Source organism: Sus scrofa, chromosome 1 (genome assembly GCF_054392235.1).
Source record: "Sus scrofa isolate SSC_HxYL_T2T_F1_AM1 chromosome 1, Sscrofa_HxYL_maternal_Yorkshire_Landrace_v2.0, whole genome shotgun sequence".
Lineage (NCBI taxonomy): Eukaryota > Metazoa > Chordata > Mammalia > Artiodactyla > Suidae > Sus > Sus scrofa.
This window is the reverse complement of record NC_139383.1, coordinates 249,770,809-249,791,631: the sequence shown is the minus strand read 5'-3', so window position 1 is coordinate 249,791,631 and position 20,823 is coordinate 249,770,809. Positions and strand designations below refer to the sequence as shown.

Here is a 20,823-nt window from a genome sequence, read left to right as displayed (position 1 = left end):
ATGGGTTCTATCATATATATTATTAACATCATTATTATTATTATTTATTCTATTGTTCATTCGTTTCACATTTTCTGAGCTGCTTGAGATGGGTCTTTGTCTTCCAAGTGGAAGGTCCGCTCAGTTAACAGACCATCCAATGCAGGAAGTGCTGTGATTAGCAGCCAGGATCCCAGAGAAGCAGTGGATACCCAGGAAGCAGTTGGGGGCAAAGGGGTAGTTCTGGGGTTGGGGGAGCAGTGAGGAGGCGGGAGAGTTTCCTGGTATAAGTGGGAATAAGTTGTATCTTGAAGAACAAGGAGAAAACTGCAGCGTGTTGATTCCCCTCATTTCCCTCTGTAGACTTCCAGAAAATGTGATAGATGTGAGGTGTCCCCTCCTCTAACCCCCTCCCCATCTCCCAGCCTCACCCCCTACCCACTTGGTGGCAGAGCGTTTCCGCTCAGCTGGGCCCCGCAGCCAATTAACACTCTTTGCATCTGAAAAGCTCAAATCAGCTCCTCAGAGGTGTTAGAAATCAGAGTAATTAAGGCCTCTTTCTAATGCAAATCTAAACCAGAAACTGAATGTTTTTCTTCTTGGAAAATTAGGGTCCCAAGTTCTATATGAGGAGGTAGTGAAATTCAGCAAGCGAAGGTGATGGTTTCAAGAACTAGAAGCCAATTTGTTGGAATGCTCTCAGAAATATTTGATTCAATTAAATAAAAATTTACTCCACATGGTAATGGAAGTGATAAGTCTTTAAACATGAATCAGATCCTATGTCTCCCCTGGTCTCTGAAGCACTTGCATTAAAATCCAAAGCCCTTACAGCAGTCTCAAAGCCCTACATAATCTGGCCCTTGCCTTCCCCCTAGCTTCATCTCAGGCTCCTTTATAAAGTGCTTGTCACACTTTGTAATTATTTTATTTACTGGTTGCCCTCCCCCACGTCATTAAGTAAATACATTGCCTTTACTGCTCACCCTGGAGCACAATATATAAAGTTGTCCAAGTGAAAAACAACTCGATTGCAAAACAGCGCTTGAGATTTGGAATGGGCCCTAGAGCCATTTGGGATGGGGCTCCTATTCAAAACAATGCTGTTTTCCCCTCAGCACTGTCACCCCTTCTCTGCGCACGTTGTACCATGGCCATTGGGGTAGGGTCAGCCATCGATGACCTCTCACTGAATCTCAGAGTTCACTTTTCTGCAGAACAACTGCTCTCTCTGAGATGCCCCTTGGCTTCCCAAGCACTCTTCACCAATGGCTAATTTTTAAGTTGGACACTACTCACAAATAACCTCCAAATACAAAGAAAATTCTTCCAGCCATAGGAACAGACAGAAATGACATTTTATTTAACCATATTATTTACTCTTTTCCCCTTGCCCCCACTTGGAATGTAAGGAGGGCAAGAACCTGTCTGTCTTGGTCACCAGCTATCAGCAGCACCCAGAACAGTGCCTGGCACTTGATGGATATTCCAGAAATATAAATATTTTGAATAAATAGATTTTGTGAAACTGCCTGTATGTAGGTTCAGAGCCAACACAATGGGCACAGAAGGAGACAAACCTAGATTCAGGCTTGGAGGAGTTCACAGCCCAGTGGAGGGACCCACTAGACCAAGCACTCATTTGTTCACTAAGCACTCAAACACCACCTATGGTGGAGTCAGACCCTCAGTGCAAAAAGACACAACGCAGGCAAATTCCACCATGTGAGTATGGGGGCGGCGGGGGAGTAAAAAGGAAGCAAGAAATAACCATTTTCCCATTGTGGGCAATTCTCCCAGCTAGGAGGGATCCTAAAACCTCCTTTAGCCATCAGGCATTGTTGGAACTAGACACTGCTCTAGGCACTGAGATACACTGATGAATTAAGGCTGCCCTAGTGCTCAAGTGAATCAGTCTAACAGATGACAAAAAATGGGCAAAAGCAAAATAAAGAGACCAAATTACAATACTATGTTACGTGGTAACAACAGATATATATATGAGTCCAGACCTCTCACAGAAGTGAAGACGATTTACTACAGAGGAGAATATAGGGAGATTTGTTGGAGAAGACAGTGCCTGAGCTGGGTTTTGACAGCTGAATAGGAGTTTTCCCACAGACAAACAAAAGAGAGAATGGCATTCCAGGAAGAAGGCATACCAGGTGCAAAGCATAGAAATGTAAATGAGCTCGATGCAAATTTTAAGAACTGAAAACTATTTGGTATCTTTGAGAAAGTGCAGTGAAAAGGGAGGTCTTGAGGCAGGAAAAGCAGCAGGGCCCAGATGTTTCAAGGTGTCACCTAGACTTTAGACCGTGCTGGGGTTTAATCACAAGAATGATGCATCAGCTTTTGGCCCATAATAAACCATCCCAAATCTCAGCAGCTCAAAACAGTAATCAGTGCTCATGACTTACCCATCTGGGGTCAGCTGGGGGTGGCTGGTTCTCGCTGGGCTTTGATGAAGTGGTTTGCTTCTTCGTGAGTCTCTTATCTTCCTCCTGGGACCACCAGGCCAGTGTGGGCATGTCTTGCTCATGGTAATGGCAGAGGCACAAGAGTGCAAAGGAGACATGCGAGGCCTCAAGCCTGGGCTCAGAACTAGCACATTATCATTTCTACCTCCTTCTGTTGATCAGAGGACGTCATGTGGCCTAGTCTGGATTCAAAGGCATGCACCTGCAAAGTCATATGAGGAAGGGAATAAGCACAGGGAGCACTGAGGAATGGGGTGCACTCCAGCACAGCGATGCAATTGGATCTCTGCATTAGGTCTCTTAGCTGCAATGCACAGGGTGCAGTAGAGGGGATAAGGCAGTTTTAGAGAGCCAAGCATGAGCTAAACAAATGCCCCAGGATCCCACGATTCCCTCTTTTCTCTATTCCGTGTACTGGTATTTAGCCAGATCAGGCAAAGAGCAGGCTTATCTTTTGTTCAATTCTAAGAGCTCAGCCGTAGCACTTTGGTGTTTGCAGCAGTGAATAAGGAGCCTTTGAAATAAGTAGATAAAGGCTAATATTCAATAAACTAGTGAACAAGAGTTTTCTTTAACTCTCTTGGAAAAGACATCTCTGAGACAAAAACAGAGCTGGGCTGCAATATTGGATAAGCCCCACTGATCACAAGAAAACCTAACATAGGTAATTGACTATTGGCAAGCGCAACAGAACCAAATAAAGCAAGTAATTAACAATTATTGTGCTTGGAGGTAATAGAACTACAAATCCAGGCTGCCTAGGTGTTTGTACCAGGCATCGATAAGAACAAAGTGTTTGTTGGTGGGTGAGTAACCCAGGTGTGAAATTCATTTTATTAGGCTAGATCTAAAAATAGGCTTGGATCAGACAGTGGAAAAGAACAGAATTCATCCCCACTGGCTCACTGGGACACATGGGGAATAAACTCAAGGTTCTAGTTTTTGTTTAAAAAGGGAGAACTACGGTAAATTGTTTGCAAAAGTGACCCCCTTACTTCCCTTCCTATATCTATGATGCTTTACAGATGTGACTCTGTAGCTCTTCCCATCCACAGAGTCTGTTTCCCCACCCCATGAGACTGTGACTAGCTTTGCCCAATAGACTGTGGCAGAGGTTGACATTGCACTAATTCCAAGCCTTAGCCTCAAGAGGATTTGCACCCTGACGCTTGAACCCTTGGGACTCTTGTCCCCGCATACGAACAAGTCCAGGCGAGGCTGCTGGAGATGAGTTAATGAGTCAGCAGAGGCCCCCAAACACATGAAGAGTTTAGCCAAAATCAAGGCTGCCAGCCACAGCTGACCACAGAAGCAGAAGGAATGCCAGCTGAGTCCAGAAAACCTGCTGGCTGAGCCCAAACTAAACAAGAAATCCACAGAATTTGAGGTTAATAAATGGTTGTTACTTTAAGCCACTAAATTTTAAAATGATTTGTCTAATAGATAATAGATACAGAAATATTCGGCATCAGAACAGCTGGAAATAAACGGACACTTTGGGAGTTCCCATGGAGATTCAGTGGTAACAAACCCGACTAGTTTCCACGAAGACACAGATTCGACTCTGGCCTCCCTCAGTGGGTCAAGGATCCGGTGTTGCCCTGAACTCTGGTGTAGGTAGCAGACGAGGCTCAGAATCCCATGTTGCTGTGGCTGTGGTGCAGCCCGACATCTACAGCTCTGATTTGACCGCTAGCCTGGGATCTTCCATATGCTGTGGGTGCGGTCCTAAAAAGACCAAAAACAAAAAACAAAAAACAAACCTGACAGTTTGATAAAATAACAATAATCACTGCTATCAATAACTGGGCACATATTGTCTATTGGCAAATTTGTATATCTGAAACTTTGCTGGATACTTTATGCATTCCATTTATTTCCTCATTATCTCATTTCATTTATCTCCAAGGCAGAGTTATTTTCATCATTTTGCAAGTGGGGCAGATAAGGAAACTAAGGCGAAGATAGTTTATGCATCTTGCCCAAGGTCACACAGCTATTGTTTTCCTTCTTTCTTCCTTCCTTTCAGCCCCGCCCAGGGCATGTGTAAGTTCCCAGGCCAGAGCTGCCAAGTCATAGTAGCAACCCAAAGCAGTGACCCAAGCTGCTGCAGTGACAAGGCCTTAACTTGCTACTCCAAAAGAAAACTCCAGCCTATTGTTTCTCTAAACTGAGGCAAGTGGGTCTTCCCAAAGGCTAAGAGAGGGCTGAGCCACCCCTGATTTTTAAGGTGCTTTGTATATCAATAAATGAAGATATGAAGAAATAATTACACAAATGGTGACATATTTTAAATCTTTACATTTATTAAGTCATCACTTTTAATATCAAAGAAAAAGGCAATTCAGTATAATTGCTAATCACAAGATAATCACAGCATTTATTTTAAAAGCATATTCATTTATAGTACACCACAAGTGGTGTGCTTTGGTAATGAAATGCTAATATTACTTTGTCAGCTGAATATTTTCTGCTTTCCTCAGGTCAGGGTACCCCTGCAATGGGACATATAACCCATATAACCTCCTTTGGAGATAACATCAAAAGATGAAATATGAGACCTTTCATGAGGTCAAGCCCAGCCACAGGGCACTTCCTGCCATCCTCCAGCCCCAGCCCAGCCCCCAGGAGAGACCTGTGCATGGACCAAAGGAATCATTATTCTATACCTTCTAGCTGTCCTCAGCTGAGGGATGAGTTGCCAGGGAGGGCTCTTACAGAAACTGAATTTCCTGCTTTCATCAGAGAATTAGGCCATCTTTATTTTCTATCACAAAATGACTGTATTCTAAGATTTTTACCCCACTGTGTCCAAGATTACTAAGCAAAGCACGGATTTACCAAGAAGCTAGACAACACTGCCAGTCTAAACACAGAGAAGGGGATGGGGATGCAGACTCTACATAGTCCAGAGGAATAAGAAGGCATCTTAGAGGTAACTTTTTCTTTTCTTTTTTTTTTCTTTTTGTTTTTTGCTTTTCTGGGTTTTTCTGTATTTTTAGGGCCACATCACAGCCTATGGAAGTTCCCAAGCTAGGAGTTGAATTGGAGCTGCAGCCGACAGCCTACACTGCAGCCACAGCAACACAGGATTTGAGCCCCGTCTGTGCCGTACACCACAGCTCACAGCAATGCCAGATCCTTAACCCACTGAGGAGGGCCAGGGATGAAACATGCATCCTCATGGATTCTAGTCAGATTTGTTACCACTGAGCCACAACAGGAACTCCTCAGATATAACTTCGAGGCTGGATGTTACAGCATGAATGGGAGTCTACCGGGTGAAGAGCATGCCAGGCAGCTGGAAGAGTGCTGGCAAAGGTATGGGGTTAAGAAAAGACCTGTTCAGAGTTCCCGCTGTGGCTTAGCATGTTAAGAACCTGACACAGTGTCCATGAGGATGTGGGTTCAATCCCCAGCCTTGCTCAGTGGGTTAAGGATCCAGCGTTGCTGCAAGTTGTGGCGTAGGTCACAGATGCAGCTTGGATCTGGCATTACTGTGGCTGTGGCAAAGGCTGGCAGCTGCAGCTCCAATTTGACCCCTAGCTGGAAACTTTCATATGCCACTGGTGTGGCCTTAAAAAGAAAAAGAAAAGGCCTGTTCATACAGGAATAGTACAGAGGCCAGGGTAGGTACGGAGAGTGGAGGCAGGTAAGGCTAGAGTGGAGACTAGGGAAAAAATAGCTGAGGGTATTTTACCCAAGAAGGCAGCCAGGCCTCAGTCCTTTGCATGTATGGCCTCTTGCTGCCAAGGAGGAACCTCAGATCTGGAGTATGGCTGTACACCCAGGATAAATCCCTACAGACCTGAGTCTATCCACGCTTTGCAGGAGCCCATCCATTGTCCTCTTTTCCAAACACTTCTACTGCCCACCCCCTCCACGTCCCCCACAGGTGGCTCTCCTGCAAGCTGCTGCAGGCCGGGTGTTCCTTGGAATCTAAATCCTGCATTTCTCCACTAATCTGCATCATTTTCCAACTCTGAGATCTTTCACACAGACTATTCTATTTAGAACAGAAAATGTGGAGTTCCTGTCGTGGCTCAGTGGTTAACAAGTCCGACTAGGAACCATGAGGTTGCGGGTTCAATCCCTGGCCTTGCTCAGTGGGTTAAGGATCCGGGGTTGCTGTGAGCTGTGGTATAGGTTGCAGATGTGGCTGGGATTCCGAGTTGTGGCTGTGGTGTAGGCTGGCGGCTACAGCTCCAATTTGATCCCTAGCCTGGGAACTTTCATATGCTGCGGGTGTGGCCCTAAAAAAGACCAAAAAAAAAAAAAAAAAGAAAGAAAGAAAGAAACTGTAACAAGGTTTTGAAGCAGCAGCTTCACAGCTTCCTTCTAAATTTAGCAGTAGAGAAGGGACAAGAAGTTTGGCTTGAAGGCAAAGGAATGACTGAGATAACCTAGCAGCATTGTCTTGGCATCTGGAGTCATGAGGGCCCTCTGGGATTATCTAGTCCAGGGATGGAAAATATATGATACATGGACCACCCTCCTCCCATCTGGTACCCAGAGCAGACTTTGCTAATCTATTACCACACACTGTGACTGAGCCTAGAAACAACTGTGGGCAGCTTCTATCCATCAGTCAGAGTCAGCCAAAAATGAAAAACAGTGGGTCATTCCTGATGGTTTCCATTACTCCCAAACCACAGAGGAGAAACTCAGGTAAGGGATTTGTCAAAGAAGGCTTTCCTGCTCCTTTGGGCAGAGCTTTCCCCACACCACACGGCCTCCCCATTTCCACATGGCCATAGAGAACAAATACTTTTGTAATTCAGGGAATAACTCCAGCATATGGGATGGAGTTGTACAAGCAACCTCTTTTTTTTGTTTTTTGTTTTTTTTTTGTCTTTCTGGCATTTCTTGGGCCGCTCCTGCGACATATGGAGGTTCCCAGGCTAGGGGTCGAATCGGAGCTGTAGCCACCAGCCTACGCCAGAGCCACAGCAACGCAGGATCCGAGCCACGTCTGCAACCTACACCGCAGCTCACAGCAATGCCAGATCCTTTAACCCACTGAGCAAGGGCAGGGACCGAACCCACAACCTCATGGTTCTTAGTCGGATTCGTTAACCACTGCGCCACGACAGGAACTCCAGCAACCTCTTTTTTAGGTTTCTATTCTAAGTTGTTATATGGCCCATGCTTTAAAATGTAGATTTTTATGGAGTTCCCATTGTGGCTCAGCAGTTATGAACCCAAACTAGTATCCATGAGAATGTGGGTTCGATCCCTGGCCTCACTCAGTGGGTTAAGGATCCCACTGAATTGCCATGAGCTGTGGTATAGGCTGCTGACATGGTTCAGATCCTGCATGGCTGTGGCTGTGGTGTAGGCCAGCAACTGCAACTCCAATTCGACCCCTAGCCTGGGAACTTTCATATGCTGCGGGTGTGGCCCTTAAAAAAAAAAAAAAACGTAGATTCTTATTAGAATAAAAGAACACATAAAGTGCTAGTAGATTCTGCCCAAACACTTAATAAAACTCTAAAGACTCCATTCATTCATTCATGGGCCAGGCAGGGTGCTGGGCATTGAGTTTAGAACAAAAAGACCTCCCAGATACCTAAAATTCTCAAATCTGACATTCTGCTTAGATTGGGAGAAGGTGAGCTCTGGTCTCAAGAGCAGGCTCATTTCAACTCTCTTACCCCAGGGCCAAGGGGACCCAAAGATTCCACGCATACCACCCTTACCCCATGCAATCCTCCCTACGGGCCTCCAGTGATGGGGAGATCACCACCTCACAAGGCTGCCAACTGGATCTTCAGATGGTTCTGCCTGCTACAAATTCTCCCTTATGCTAAAAGAAAATGAGCCTCCCCATGACCCCCATGTACCACTGTTCCATGGGGAACTAACTTTCTGGGGACCTGAGAGAGAACATTGAGGGCAAGGGCTGTCCAGTGAAAGAGAGACAAGAGAAGGGGAGAGCAAAGGCGCTAAAACCATCCTTCCCACTTTACAGCGTGGCAAGACCATTTCACATCCTCGCTCCTAATTCTTACTCCTATCAGTAGAACACCATCGTGCCCATTCTGCCTCAGCATATGCTGAGATCCTTGTAAACCCAGCTCCATCAGAAGGCCCAAAATGCATTTTCTATGGGATCCTGTGCAAGAGAGCTGGTTGCTATAGTAACAACTGAATGTAAATTTCCCAGAACCCCCAAGAAAACTATTAATCAGCAAGATGAAGAAAGGGCCAGGGAGGTAAATAAATCAGTTAAGAAATCAGCTCCAGGAGTTCCCATCATGGCACAGCGGAAATGAATCCAGCTAGGAACCATGAGGTTGTGGGTTCAATCCCTAGCCTTGCTCAGTGGGTTAAGGATCCGGCATTGCCATGAGCTGTGGTGTAGGCTGCAGACATGGCTTGGATCCTGTATTTCTGCGGCTGTGGTATAGGCTGGCAGCTGTAGCTCCAATAACACCACTGGCCTGGGAACCTCCATATGCTGTGACTGCAGCCTTAAAAAGCAAAAGAAAGAAAGAAGGAAGGAAGGAAGGAAGGAAAGAAAGAAAGAAAGAAAAAAGAAAGAAAGAAAGAAAATCAGTTCCAATGGGGAAAGGCAGAGAGCAGGGCCACCCCAACCTGCTGAGACAATAATTCATCCCTCCCTTTGATCCTTTAATGCAGAAGGGGTGCAGCTGGAGCCTAAGGGGGATCCTATCTCACTCTCTTCTCCAACTGTTTTGTCCGTCATTCTTGTGGAGCCAGAGAGACTTGAAGGTGGAAGCCACACCTGGCACTCCATCAGTGGAGAATAAGGACAAGGCCCCCTGCTAGCAGTAACATCAAAGGTAAATATTCCGGCCAGCTTGAAAGAAGCATTCTACTGAAGTGTGGTGATGATAGTGGGATTAAGTTCAGCACTGATGGATAACAGGATTAGAGTGGCAGAGCCCAAATTTGAACTAGAAACTTATGGGCTTTGTTTGTTGGTTTTTTCCCATGATTTTATCTTGCTGCCTTTAATGTTTATATTTGGCTCTAAATAAGGATTGTTATGAGAAGGCTTACTAAGCTTCCTTGCAGTAAAGAGACACACCTGGAACCTGGTGGGTCCCACAACATGGCCCCCTTCTGGGGTGGGGGTGGGGAAGAGGAGTGCTTGCTTTAATTATAGCTCCAGGGAGGGAAGGAACAAAGGGTACTCTCTCTGTGCACACAGAATCCTGTAAAGTGAACATCCATGTGACCAAGAAAGGATCTCAGGCCTTGTGGCTGGGAGAGGGACATTTAAGGTTAGCATGGTGGGCACCACTGTGGCTGTGTCCCCTGCTGACCAGGCCCAATGGAGTACCCCCTCCCCTGTTAAGGTGGGCAGGGCTTTGGCAACGTGAAGGAGTACACAGGAGAGGACCAGTCCTGGCTCCACAGCAAACTTACCCTGGGGTCTTGGGCAAAGCCCTTCCCAAGAGCTCAATTTCCCAAACTGTACAAGGATGGGCCTGGGGCAGTTGAGGTCAAAGTCACCCTGTAGCTGGCAGTAATGGGTTTGATGCAAAGTCTAACATGGTACCCTCCCCCCTTACCTTTTGTTTCTCCTTCAAGGAGAAAAATGGGCTTACTCAAGGATGTCATTTTTGAGCAAAAGAAGCAGGGACAAGGGAGGGGATCCCATATCAAAAGCCACACTGGGAGTTCCCATCATGGTTCAGGGTTAATGAACCTGACTAGTATCCACAAGGATGTGGATTCAATCCCTGGCCTCTCTCAGTAGGTTGGGGATTCAGTGTTGCTATGAGCTGTGGTGTAGGTTGCAGAGCAGCTCGGGTCCTGAGTTGCTATGCCTGTGGTGTAGGCTGGCAGCTGCAGCTCCAATTTGACCCCTAGCCCAGGAGCTTCCATATGCCACCACAGGTGTGGCCCTTTAAAAAAAAAAAAAAACAGAAAAAGAAAGAAATAAAAAAATCACACTGGGGGTGATCTTACTAGAGAACAGAGATGCCTCCAAGACTCTGACAAAGTTTGTACCCCCCCACCCCCACCTGCCGCCCAAGGCTTCTTTTGTATTCTCTGGCTCTAAAATTTAAGTCTCTTAATTGAGAAAAGAGGAGGGGGAGGCGATGAAAGGACAGAAGGAGACTTTCCACCCTGTGGGCCAAGGTTGAATTAAAATAAAGAGAAAATCCAGGGGCACCCTGCCTCTCTCCCCCACAGAACAAGTCCTCACTCCAGAAAAAGCACTGGCTACAAAAGCCATTTTGCTTGCCACCTCCTGTAAGCATTTTCAGAGAACTGTTTTAAGCTCATCAGGATGAGGAGGCCTTGAAGGGGAGCATTGAGGCCCAGAGAGGGGAATGACAAACCTATGGCATCATTGTGAGAGGGTGGGAGGGGTGGGGCTTGTACCCAGTTCTCTTGCCCCCAGAGCTATGCAGTTTCCACTGCCAAGTAGCCTTACACTGTCTTCCCTGGGTTCTTGCTATAATTCACATACACTGTACAGTGAAAATGGCAAGGAGAGATCCTGCAGGGATTGGTAATTTTTCACCATAGGTGGCACAGAGGCTTCCCTGTTCCCTGGAGGAGGGAAATGAAGGGTTGATTAAGTGCTCGAAACATCCCTGCCTGTGGACCGTTTAATAAGTGCCTCGTCCATCTCTCAGGCATTAGAACAGACATTTGGTCTGCTAATCCAATTTGGCCGGCCTCTCCAAGGCTGCTGTCACTGGCTGCTGGGCGCCATCTTGTTTGATGTGTTAGGAATCAATGCACTTGCTCTCACTACTGCTTGATTAATTACAAATGAGACCTCTCCCCTTGCATTAATGTTGCAATACAGACAGAGCAACCTGCAACGGTCCAAGAAGCTTTGAGGATCTGGTGATGACACAGCCATTCCCCTGATTCTCTCAGCATAATTCCTGGATCTGAATAAATCATCAGAAAGTAGGTGTGGGGGGTCTGCAAATCTTCACTCCCTGAACTTTGATCTATGCTATGCAGTCTACTTAGGGCAGGAGGAAATTTAGAGGAGCCATGGAAGAACATTCTAGCATCCTGCATAAAAATCAACAATGGACATTATGGCTTTGTAAGCAATGTGCCTTATTTGGGTGTGGAATTTGTGCTCAGTGCCATCTGCTTCTGTTAGCCAACAAGGTCGCTGTAACTTACTGGGGTTTCTCTTTGCTTTGGCCTCAGGAGGCTCAGAGTTAAATACAGTTAGTTCCACAGTTCCAGATTCAAGGGTTTTCCCACACACTCAGTATGGTTTCCCACTTCCTTTTTAGTAAATATTTTAAACTATTGTATCATGTGTTCCTCTTTAAAAAGAATAATCAACTATGAATTTATCATTTTGCCCTACAAACTTGTTTTGGAAAGTTTCCTTATTTCTTTCTTATAGAGAATCCTCTTGGGAAAGAAAGATGGAACAGACATTTATTTTGCCTCAGAGTATCCATCTTCACAAAGCACAACCAGGATTTTCCTCTGGGAGGCTATGCACTCCACTTTTAGTCCAAGTGGTCTAGGTAGACACCTATTCTCTGCATTCCTTCCACCTAAAGTGGTCTAATCAGAGTGAATGTCAAACTTCTGGGCAAATGCTAGGTAAAGATTCTCGTCCCTTTCCACTGGGTTCAAACGGGAAAGGATATACACCCAAGAACTACTAGAAGTCATCTTGTAACCCAAAGGGGAAAGCCTATCTGAGGATGAGTCAACCTTGAGGAGGGGCAACTGTGAAACAGGTTAAGATCCGTTTCACCAAGCCATTTCAACCTGCTGAGCCTCAAGTTCCTTACTGCTCAGAGGGGAGGAACAAGTCTCACTTCCAGAGTCCTGGGGAGACCTGGAGGAGCCAGCATAGGGCCCAGAAGTGTGAAATAATATAATTAAGAAATGGTCCTTGTATTAGTTCCCTATGGCTGCTGTAACAAATTACCACAAACAGATTGGCTTAAGACAACAAAAATTTCCTGTAATTTTGGAGGTAAGAAGTCTGAAATAGATATCACTGGACTAATATGTGTTGGCAGGGCTGCATTCCTTTCTGGAGGCTCTGGGGAGACTCTATTTTCTGGACTTTTTAGCTTCTAGAGGCCACTCACGTTCCTTGGCTCCTGGTCCCCTTCCTTCTTCAAAGCCAGTGGTGGCTGGTTGAGTCTTTCTCATACTTTATTACTCTGGCACACCTTTCTTGCCTACTTCTTTCACTTAAAAGGACTCTCTCTTTTTTTTTTTTTTTAATGGTTGCACCCATGGCATTGTGACATATGTTAAGTTCCTGTGCCAGGGATTGAATCCCAGCTACAGCTGTGTTAGGACTTTTGTGATTACACTGCGCCCACTTGGATGTCCAGGATGCTCTAGCCATCTCAAGGTCAGCTGATTAGTATTTTAAATTTCATCAGCAATCTTAATCCTCCTTTGCCAGGTAACATGGCCTATCCACAGTTCTGGGGATTAGGATGTGGGAGGACATTATGCTGCCTATCACAATCCTAAACCATTTAGAAAGCTGGAGAACCTAAGAAAAAGCAGGGCTTCACTTGAAGAAAAACACATGTGCAAGAACATTTTGGCATGTAATCTCGGGACTCATGTGTACCCAAGCATGGACTCTGGTATGAACTCTTGGACTAAAAGGATAATATAATCCCCCACCCTTCATGACAATTGTCATAAATATTTCAGGTGCACCCACATACACATGTGCGTATATATGTATATACTCATGCATACATGTATGTGCATGCATATATGTGCCTATATGCTGTTGTACAAACATTCATACATATTTGCACTGTATGTATGAATACAGTGACACGTACATGCATAGACATGTACACACCGCACAATTTTCCTACAGAAACAGCAAAATCTTCGTTGGCTCTTCTTTGAATGAGATACAGCCAGGAAGGCACCGGAAAAGTCTGCCCCAGCTTTGCCTCTCCAACCAGCTCATTTCACCTCTATCCCAGCAACTCTGCTTGTCACTGACATTCATCAGGGGCCCCTGGCAGGTCTCCCCTGGTGGCAAGTGAGCACCAGCTGCTGGCTTGCAAAGGCCCTGTGGCTTATTTTTTCTGAGGGTGTCCAGCTTGCAAAGCTGCTTCCCTGAGGCCGCAGTTTGAAAGCTGCTCTGCACATGCACTTTTGGAGTGGTGTCCTTTTAGGGGCCCCAGCTCTCACAGCTGTGCATTCAGAGCCAAGGACGAAATTGATAGCAGCTTCCCCCAGGCACCCACATGTACATGCACACTCACTGTCAGGCATGCCTATCAACATAAGTTTGCGCGCGCGAGCGCGCGCACACACACACACACGGATCTATTTCTGACAAGGCTGCCTATCAAAATACTTTAGGGAATCCACTCCCCTACACACACATCTCCATGACGGAGGTCCCAAAAAAGAGAAAGTCACAAGAGAAGGAATGGCCTGGCCCCTTCCTCAGCAAGCGAATACACAATTGCCCCCAGCCAACTTCCCACACATGCCTCCATAATTCTTCTACCAGAATTCCCACCTCATCCTAAATCCCAGCCTCCAAGTTCAGCTGTCAGTCACCATTTACTTTGCTTGGGTTCTGCCGCTCGACAGGGTAGTGGATGCCCCAAGTCTCAAGGGTAAAGGGAAGCAGGTTCAGGTGGAAATATCTAAAAACTGGCATACTTTCTACCCCACAAAAGGTGATTCTTGTTGGCATATCTCCAGTAACTGACTATGTAAAAAGATATATCTTTCCTTCCCAGACTTGAGTCATGCTTTCAAAAATCTCTTTATTACATTAACTTTGAAAGGGGCAGGGTCCCAGAGGGGAGGAGGACTAAGGCACCTTCACCTCCACCCCCAGCTGGAGCTGGATCCCTGTGGTTGGTCTGAGTGGGGCCCTTACCTTCCCAGAGAGACACAGCTCACTGATCTACAGGAATGCAGCAAGCACTTCTGGCAGCTCTTCAGAGGACAAGAGTCCATAACCAGTTGGTGATAAGGTCCCTCCACACCTGGATGGAGAGGAGCAGGCAGGCAGGGGGCACTTGGCCCCATACTGCTCATGCCAGTTAGCTCTGTGACAACCATTAGACTCAAGGACAGTGGCATACTCCTGGAGGCGTGACTTGGGGGAGCACTACGGAGCCACCTGGAATTTCCCACTTTAGGCTTATTTGTCCAGAGCATTTTAGCTCTGCCTGGGAATGGCATGAAGAGATGGAAGCTCTCAGCTCAAGGTAGAAGCACTGCAGGGAGGACCTTGGGCGGGTGGGGGGGTGGGGAGAGGCAGGAAAAAGAGGCTGGAGGAGAAGGTCAAGGCCAGAGAGAAAGAGTGGAGAAGACCGGGCAGTGTGGCAGAAACTACTCATAGCCAATGTTTTGGCCATTCCCCTTCTTCCTGGTTTTCCATGAGTTGACAACATACCTAGGCTCCAATGCAGCCATCGGTGGCCACAACATACAGTCATGGCCAAGGGGATTCAAGCCAAAGTCATCTGGGTAGGTTTCTAAGAAAGCCTTTTTATTTTATTTATTTCCTTTTTAGGGCCACACCTGTGGCACATGGAAGTTCCCTGCCTATACCGCAGCTTGCAGTAATGCTGGATCTTTAACCCACGGGGCAAGACCAGGGATTGAACCTATAGCTTCACAGACAGTATGTTGGGTTCTTAACCTGCTGAGCCACAATGAGAACTCCCAAGAAAGCTTTTTAGTACTGTCTGTCCTCAGACCCCACTCGGTCCCATGATTGAGAGGGCCTTGTATGTCATGCGTGTCTGCACGCACACACACACACACATTTCTTAAAAAACACAAAGATGGTCTTTATCATTTGCGATCACATGCTCAACACCGACATAAGCAGTCCATACCCTAAATGTCTGTTCTTATTACAAACACCATTCAGGCCCCAGGAAAGTACACTTCCACATCCCTTGCCCTGTTTTCTTGAAACAATACTGAGTCTGGAAACTGTGCCTGATGACTTTGGAGATGAGCGCCGCTTTTGAAATCAGGAGGGAATAAATGGCAAAAGAGCTTAGGTAATGGGAAAGATTGTTAACTCCTTCCCAGCGCATTGCATGAATGCTGTACTCTGACAAAACAAAGTACCATTTCCCTGTTGCACCAAGCATCCATTTCCTTGGTCCCTTCCCAGCTCCAATCCCCTTTCTGAAGGTCCTCACTATTAGCAGGCCATTCATAGCAATTGTAATGGCAGCTGAAAAACATGTTGCCATACTCAACAATTTGCATTACTCTCAAATTTGTATACATGTAGGTCTAGACAGACTATACGTGAAACATGATATGAGGCATTTACTGTGGCAATCACATTGATGTTGAATGACAGAATGGCAAGTGTTATTTTTACAGAAATGTTTAATAAGATTTGTTTAAATTTTCAACAATAAATTTATTTAAATAATATTGCTACCCAAGAATTATAATTTATATTTTACCTTCTAATTGTTAAATAATTATGACTTCTTTAGAAAAAATTTCTCTAGAATGTGTATATAAAGAGTGGTTTTGGAGTTCCCATTGTGGCTTAGGGGTTAAGGACCACCACTGTCTCTGTGAGGATGTAAGTTTGATCCCTGGCGTCACTCGGTGGGTTAAGAATCCAGCGTTGCCATAAGCTATGCCATAGGTCTCAGAGGCAGCTCGGATCTGGTGTTGCCATGGCTGTGGTGTAGGCCACAGCTGCAGCTCTGATTTGATGCCCTGGCCCAGGAAATTCCATATGCCACAGGTGTAGCCATAAAAAGAAAGAGAGGAAAACAATTTTAATCCTTTGGTTCTTATGTTCACTTATTTTTGACTAACACTTTTTGTCATTTACTTTTTTTTTTTTTTTTTTTTTTCTTTTTAGGGCCACACCCACGGCATATGGAAGTTCCCAGGCTAGGGGTTGAATTGGAGCTGCAGCTGCCGGCCTTACGCCACAGCCACAACAATGTAGGAACCAAGATGCATCTGCAACCTGCACCACAGCTCATGGCAACGTCAGCTCCCTAACCCACTGAGCAAGGCCAGGGATCAAACCCATGTCCTCATGAATACTAGCTGGATTCTTAATCTGCTGAGCCATAACAGCAACTAACACTTTTTGATAAAACTATATTAAAATTCTATATATTTTCACCATAATTACATTTTGTTTTTTAATCCAGGGGTTGGCAAACTTTTTCTTTTTTCTTTTTTTTTTTTTTTTTTTTTTTGCTTTTTAGGGCTATACCCACAGCATATGGAGGTTCCCAGGTTAGGAGTCAAATCGGAGCTAAGCTACCAGCATATGCCACAGTCACAGCAACAAAGGATCAGAGCCATGTCTGTGACCTACACCACAGCTCACGGCAACCACTGGATCCCTGACCCACTAAGTTAGGCCAGGGATCAAACCCGAATCTTCATGGATACTATTTTCCACTTTGTCACCATGGGAACTCCCACAAACTTTTTCATAAAGGTCCAGAGAGTAAATATTTTAGGCTTATAGGCTAAACGGTCTCTGTCACAAATATTTAACTCTGACACTGTGACATGAAAAAAGCCACAGACAATATGTAAAAAAAACAAGGCTGAGTGCCAACAAAACTTTATTTACAAAAACAGGCAACAGGCCCACAGGTCATGGTTTGCCAACCTCTACCTTAGATCATTATTGTCAACAAAATGCTGATTTTTGAAAATCTTGATGATAATTATTGAATTTTGCTGAGATGAAAGCAAAAAATAAAATTTATGGAATAAATATATAATCACTTATGAATTATGTATATACCTTGATTTTATTATTCATTCAAACTCTGCCAGCTCATCAACAGGATACCCAGATATATTCAGTTATAATTAAATTCAACTGTATTTGGTGTTTTGTTGATTTTCAGTCATATAAAAATTATAGCTTTACATATATTCTAAATTTTGTCATTTTGGAGGTATATCTGTCAAAGCAAGAAATGAAGATATGTTATTTAATAGTCTGTTAACTTGAATAGATAAATACATGGTTTCTGGGTCTCCCTTTGTATTCTTGTCCTGATCCCTGCAAATATCTGGAGCAGCCTGGGCCCTTTAGGAGGGGGCAGGCTTGGCTGCCTTTCCCTTTCTCCACTTTGACCTTTCTGCTTTGCTGGAACATAGACATGATGGCTGGAGTTTGGCTACTATCTTGTGACCATGAGGAAGAGGACAAGTAACTGGCAAAAACTTAGGCATGGCATCACTAAATCTAACTTAGTAACCACCCACCACAGACCCTCACCATGTGAAGAAAATATATCACTATATGGTTAGGTCATTGTTATTTGGGTTTTCTAATATAAGCAGCTAAACACAAACTCCTTGATATAAATTCCAACTGGGAGGTGGCTCTCCCTTCATGGTTCTTCTGATGCATCTATAGCTCCCACCACAGGCTGGTTTGCATCACAGTACATTCAGTCATTCAATAAATGTTCGCAAGTGCCTATTCTATGCCAGGCCCAGAACAGTTCTGGGGCTACTATGAGGAACTAGAGAGAAATACAGAGAGAGTTCATCATAAGGAGCTCACAGCCTGGTGATGGAAACAATTACAATGGATCCTTGACTTACTACAAAATAAATAAGTTAGGAGTTCCCATCGTGGTGCAGTGGTTAACGAATCTGACTAGGAACCATGAGGTTGCAGGTTCATCCCTGCCCTTGCTCAGTGGGTTAACGATCCGGTGTTGCCATGAGCTGTGGTGTAGGTTGCAGACGCAGCTCGGATCCTGAGGTGCTGTGGCTCTGGCATAGGCCGGCGGCTACAGCTCCAATTGGACCCCTAGCCTGGGAACCTCAATATGCCGCGGGAGCAGCCCAAGAAATGGCAAAAAGACAAAAAAGAAAAAAAAAAAAAGAAATGTTAGACATTTCTTCAAAGAAGACATATAGATGGCCAACAGGTATGTGAAAAGATGCTCAACATTGCCAATTATTAGAGAAATGCAAATAAAAATTACAATGAACTACCTCACACTGGTCAGAATGGCCATCATCAAAAAGTCTACAAATAATAAATGTTGGAAGCCAAGACATGGAAACAACCTAAATGTCCATTAACAGATGAAAGGATTAAGAAGAATGTAGTACATTTATACAATGGAATACTACTCAGCCATAAAAAAGAATGAAATAATTGCTGCTATTTGCAGCAACATGGATGTAACTAGAGACGATCATACTAAATGAGGTCAGAAAGAGAAAGACAAATACCATACAATATTACTTATATGTGGAATCTAAAATATGGCACAAATGAACCAATTAACAAAATAGAAACAGATTCACATTAGAACAGACTGTGGTTGCCAGGGGGAGGGGAGAGGGAATGCAATGGACTGGAAGTTTGGCATTGGTAGACACAAACTATTATATTTAGAGTGGATGGGCAATGAGGTCCTACTTTTGGGATAGACCATGGTGGAAGATAACATAAGAAAAGGAATGTATACATATGTATGACTGGGTCACTTTGCTGTACAGCAGAAATTGGCAAAAGACTGTAGATCAACTATACTTTAATTTGTTAAAATGCTTAAAAAAATAAAAATAAACACTGGAGAGGCTATGGTGAAAAAGGAACCCTCCTATAATATTGGTGGGCATGTAAATTGGTAGAGCCACTATGGAAAACAGTATGGAAGTCCCCTAAAAAATTAATTACCATATGATGCAGCAATCTCACTCCTGGGCATATATGTGGAGAAAACTATAAATAAAAAAGATACACACACCCCAATGTTCACAGCAGTACTATTTACAGGAGCCAGGACATGAAAACAACCTAAATGTCCATAACAGATGAATGGATAAAGATGTGATATATATACACAATGGAATATTACTCAGCCATAAAAAAATAATGAAATGATGCCATTTTCAACAACATGAATGGACCTAGAGATTCTCATACAAAATGAAGTAATAAGTCAGATAAAGACAAATACCAAGTGATATCACTTATATGTAGAATCTTTTAAAAATGATATAAATGGATTTGTTTACAAAACAGAAACAGACTCACATGCATAGAAAACTAACTTATGGTTACCAAAAGGGAAAAGGGGTGGGGAAGGATAAAGTAGGACTCTGGGTTTACAATATGTACATCATTATATGTGAAACAGATAATCAACAAGGACCTACTGTATAGTACAGGGAGTGCTACTCAATATCTTGTAATAACCTCTAATAGAAAAGAATCAGAAAAAAAATTCATCTACACACACACATAATTGAATCAGTTTGCTGTACAACTGAAACTAACACAACATTGTAAATCAACTATATTTCAATAAAACTTTTTTAAAAAGAAATAGATTAGATACTATAAGTCTGGGCTGATATGGCAGCTTTGGCTATGAAGCTACTATGGGCCCAGGCTTCCTCTCTCTTGTTGCTCTGCTATCCTAAGATTTCCTCATTCTCCTGGTTCAAAATGACTCACCATATGTCCATTTCAAGCCAGTTAGAAGGGGCAGAGGAGAACATGCCTCTTCCCTTTTAAGGGCACAACCTCTAAGTTGCATATATCTCTCACTTCCTATTGAGCAGAACTTTATTATACAGCTGCAGGGAAGTCTGGGAAATGTAGTCTATTTTCCTTCAAAGTAGAAAGAATGTGGTACTTTAACTAGGTCATCTTGAGCTATATCAAAACATGAAGCTGTTTGGAGTTCCCGCTGTGGTGCAGTGAGTTAAGAACCTAACTGCAGGGAGTTCCTGTTGTGGCACAGAAGAAACGAATCTGACTAGTAACCATGAGGTTGCAGGTTCCATCCCTGGCCTCCTTCAGTGGGTTAAGGATCTGGCCTTGACATGAGCAGTGGTGTAGGTCGCAGACTCGTTGATCCTGCATTGATGTGGCTGTGGTGTAGGCAGCAGCTGTAGCTCTGATTTGACCCCTAGCCTGGGAACCTCCATATGCTGCAGGTGTGGCCCTAAAAAGCAAATAAAATAAAATAAAATAAAATTAAATTAAATTAAAATAACCAAGAATCCAACTGCAGCAGCTCAGGCCAGCTGCAGAGGCACGGGTTTGATCCTCTGCCAGGGACCTTCCACATGCTGCAGGTGTGGCCATTAAAAAAATTTTTTCAATGTAAAAGTTGTTTGCTTTCTGTGTACACCCACCTTAATCTCACCCTACTTCTCAGCCTCAATCCACTTCTTGCTCTACTCCCTCTTCATTCATTGTCATTCAACCACAAAATTTATGACTGTAGCAAATGGCCCATGATAAATGGACCCTAGTAAAATATCTGTTAAGTCCTCCATTCTTCTCCCATGGGAGATTTAATAAAAATGAACTCAGATAAAAATACTCATTAAAAATTGAAACAGAGACTGATAGACAGTGCCTAATTTATAATTAATA

At 44.2% G+C, this 20,823-nt stretch overlaps 1 protein-coding gene across 13 annotated transcripts in view; it reads right to left on the bottom strand.

Moving 5' to 3' along the window:
* LOC146407101 (uncharacterized) overlaps nt 1-20,823 on the bottom strand; it is a 189,821-nt gene that overhangs the window by 95,235 nt on the left and 73,763 nt on the right. For all 13 annotated transcript variants that reach the window (XR_014824325.1, XR_014824328.1, XR_014824327.1 and 10 more), the window contains exon 2: nt 2,400-2,661. Coding sequence is in view for 2 of the 13 variants with exons in the window: in XM_084990256.1 (XP_084846382.1) it covers nt 2,400-2,510 (111 nt within the window). In the remaining 11 variants the exon portion in view is untranslated. The remainder of the gene's footprint in view (nt 1-2,399; nt 2,662-20,823) is intronic.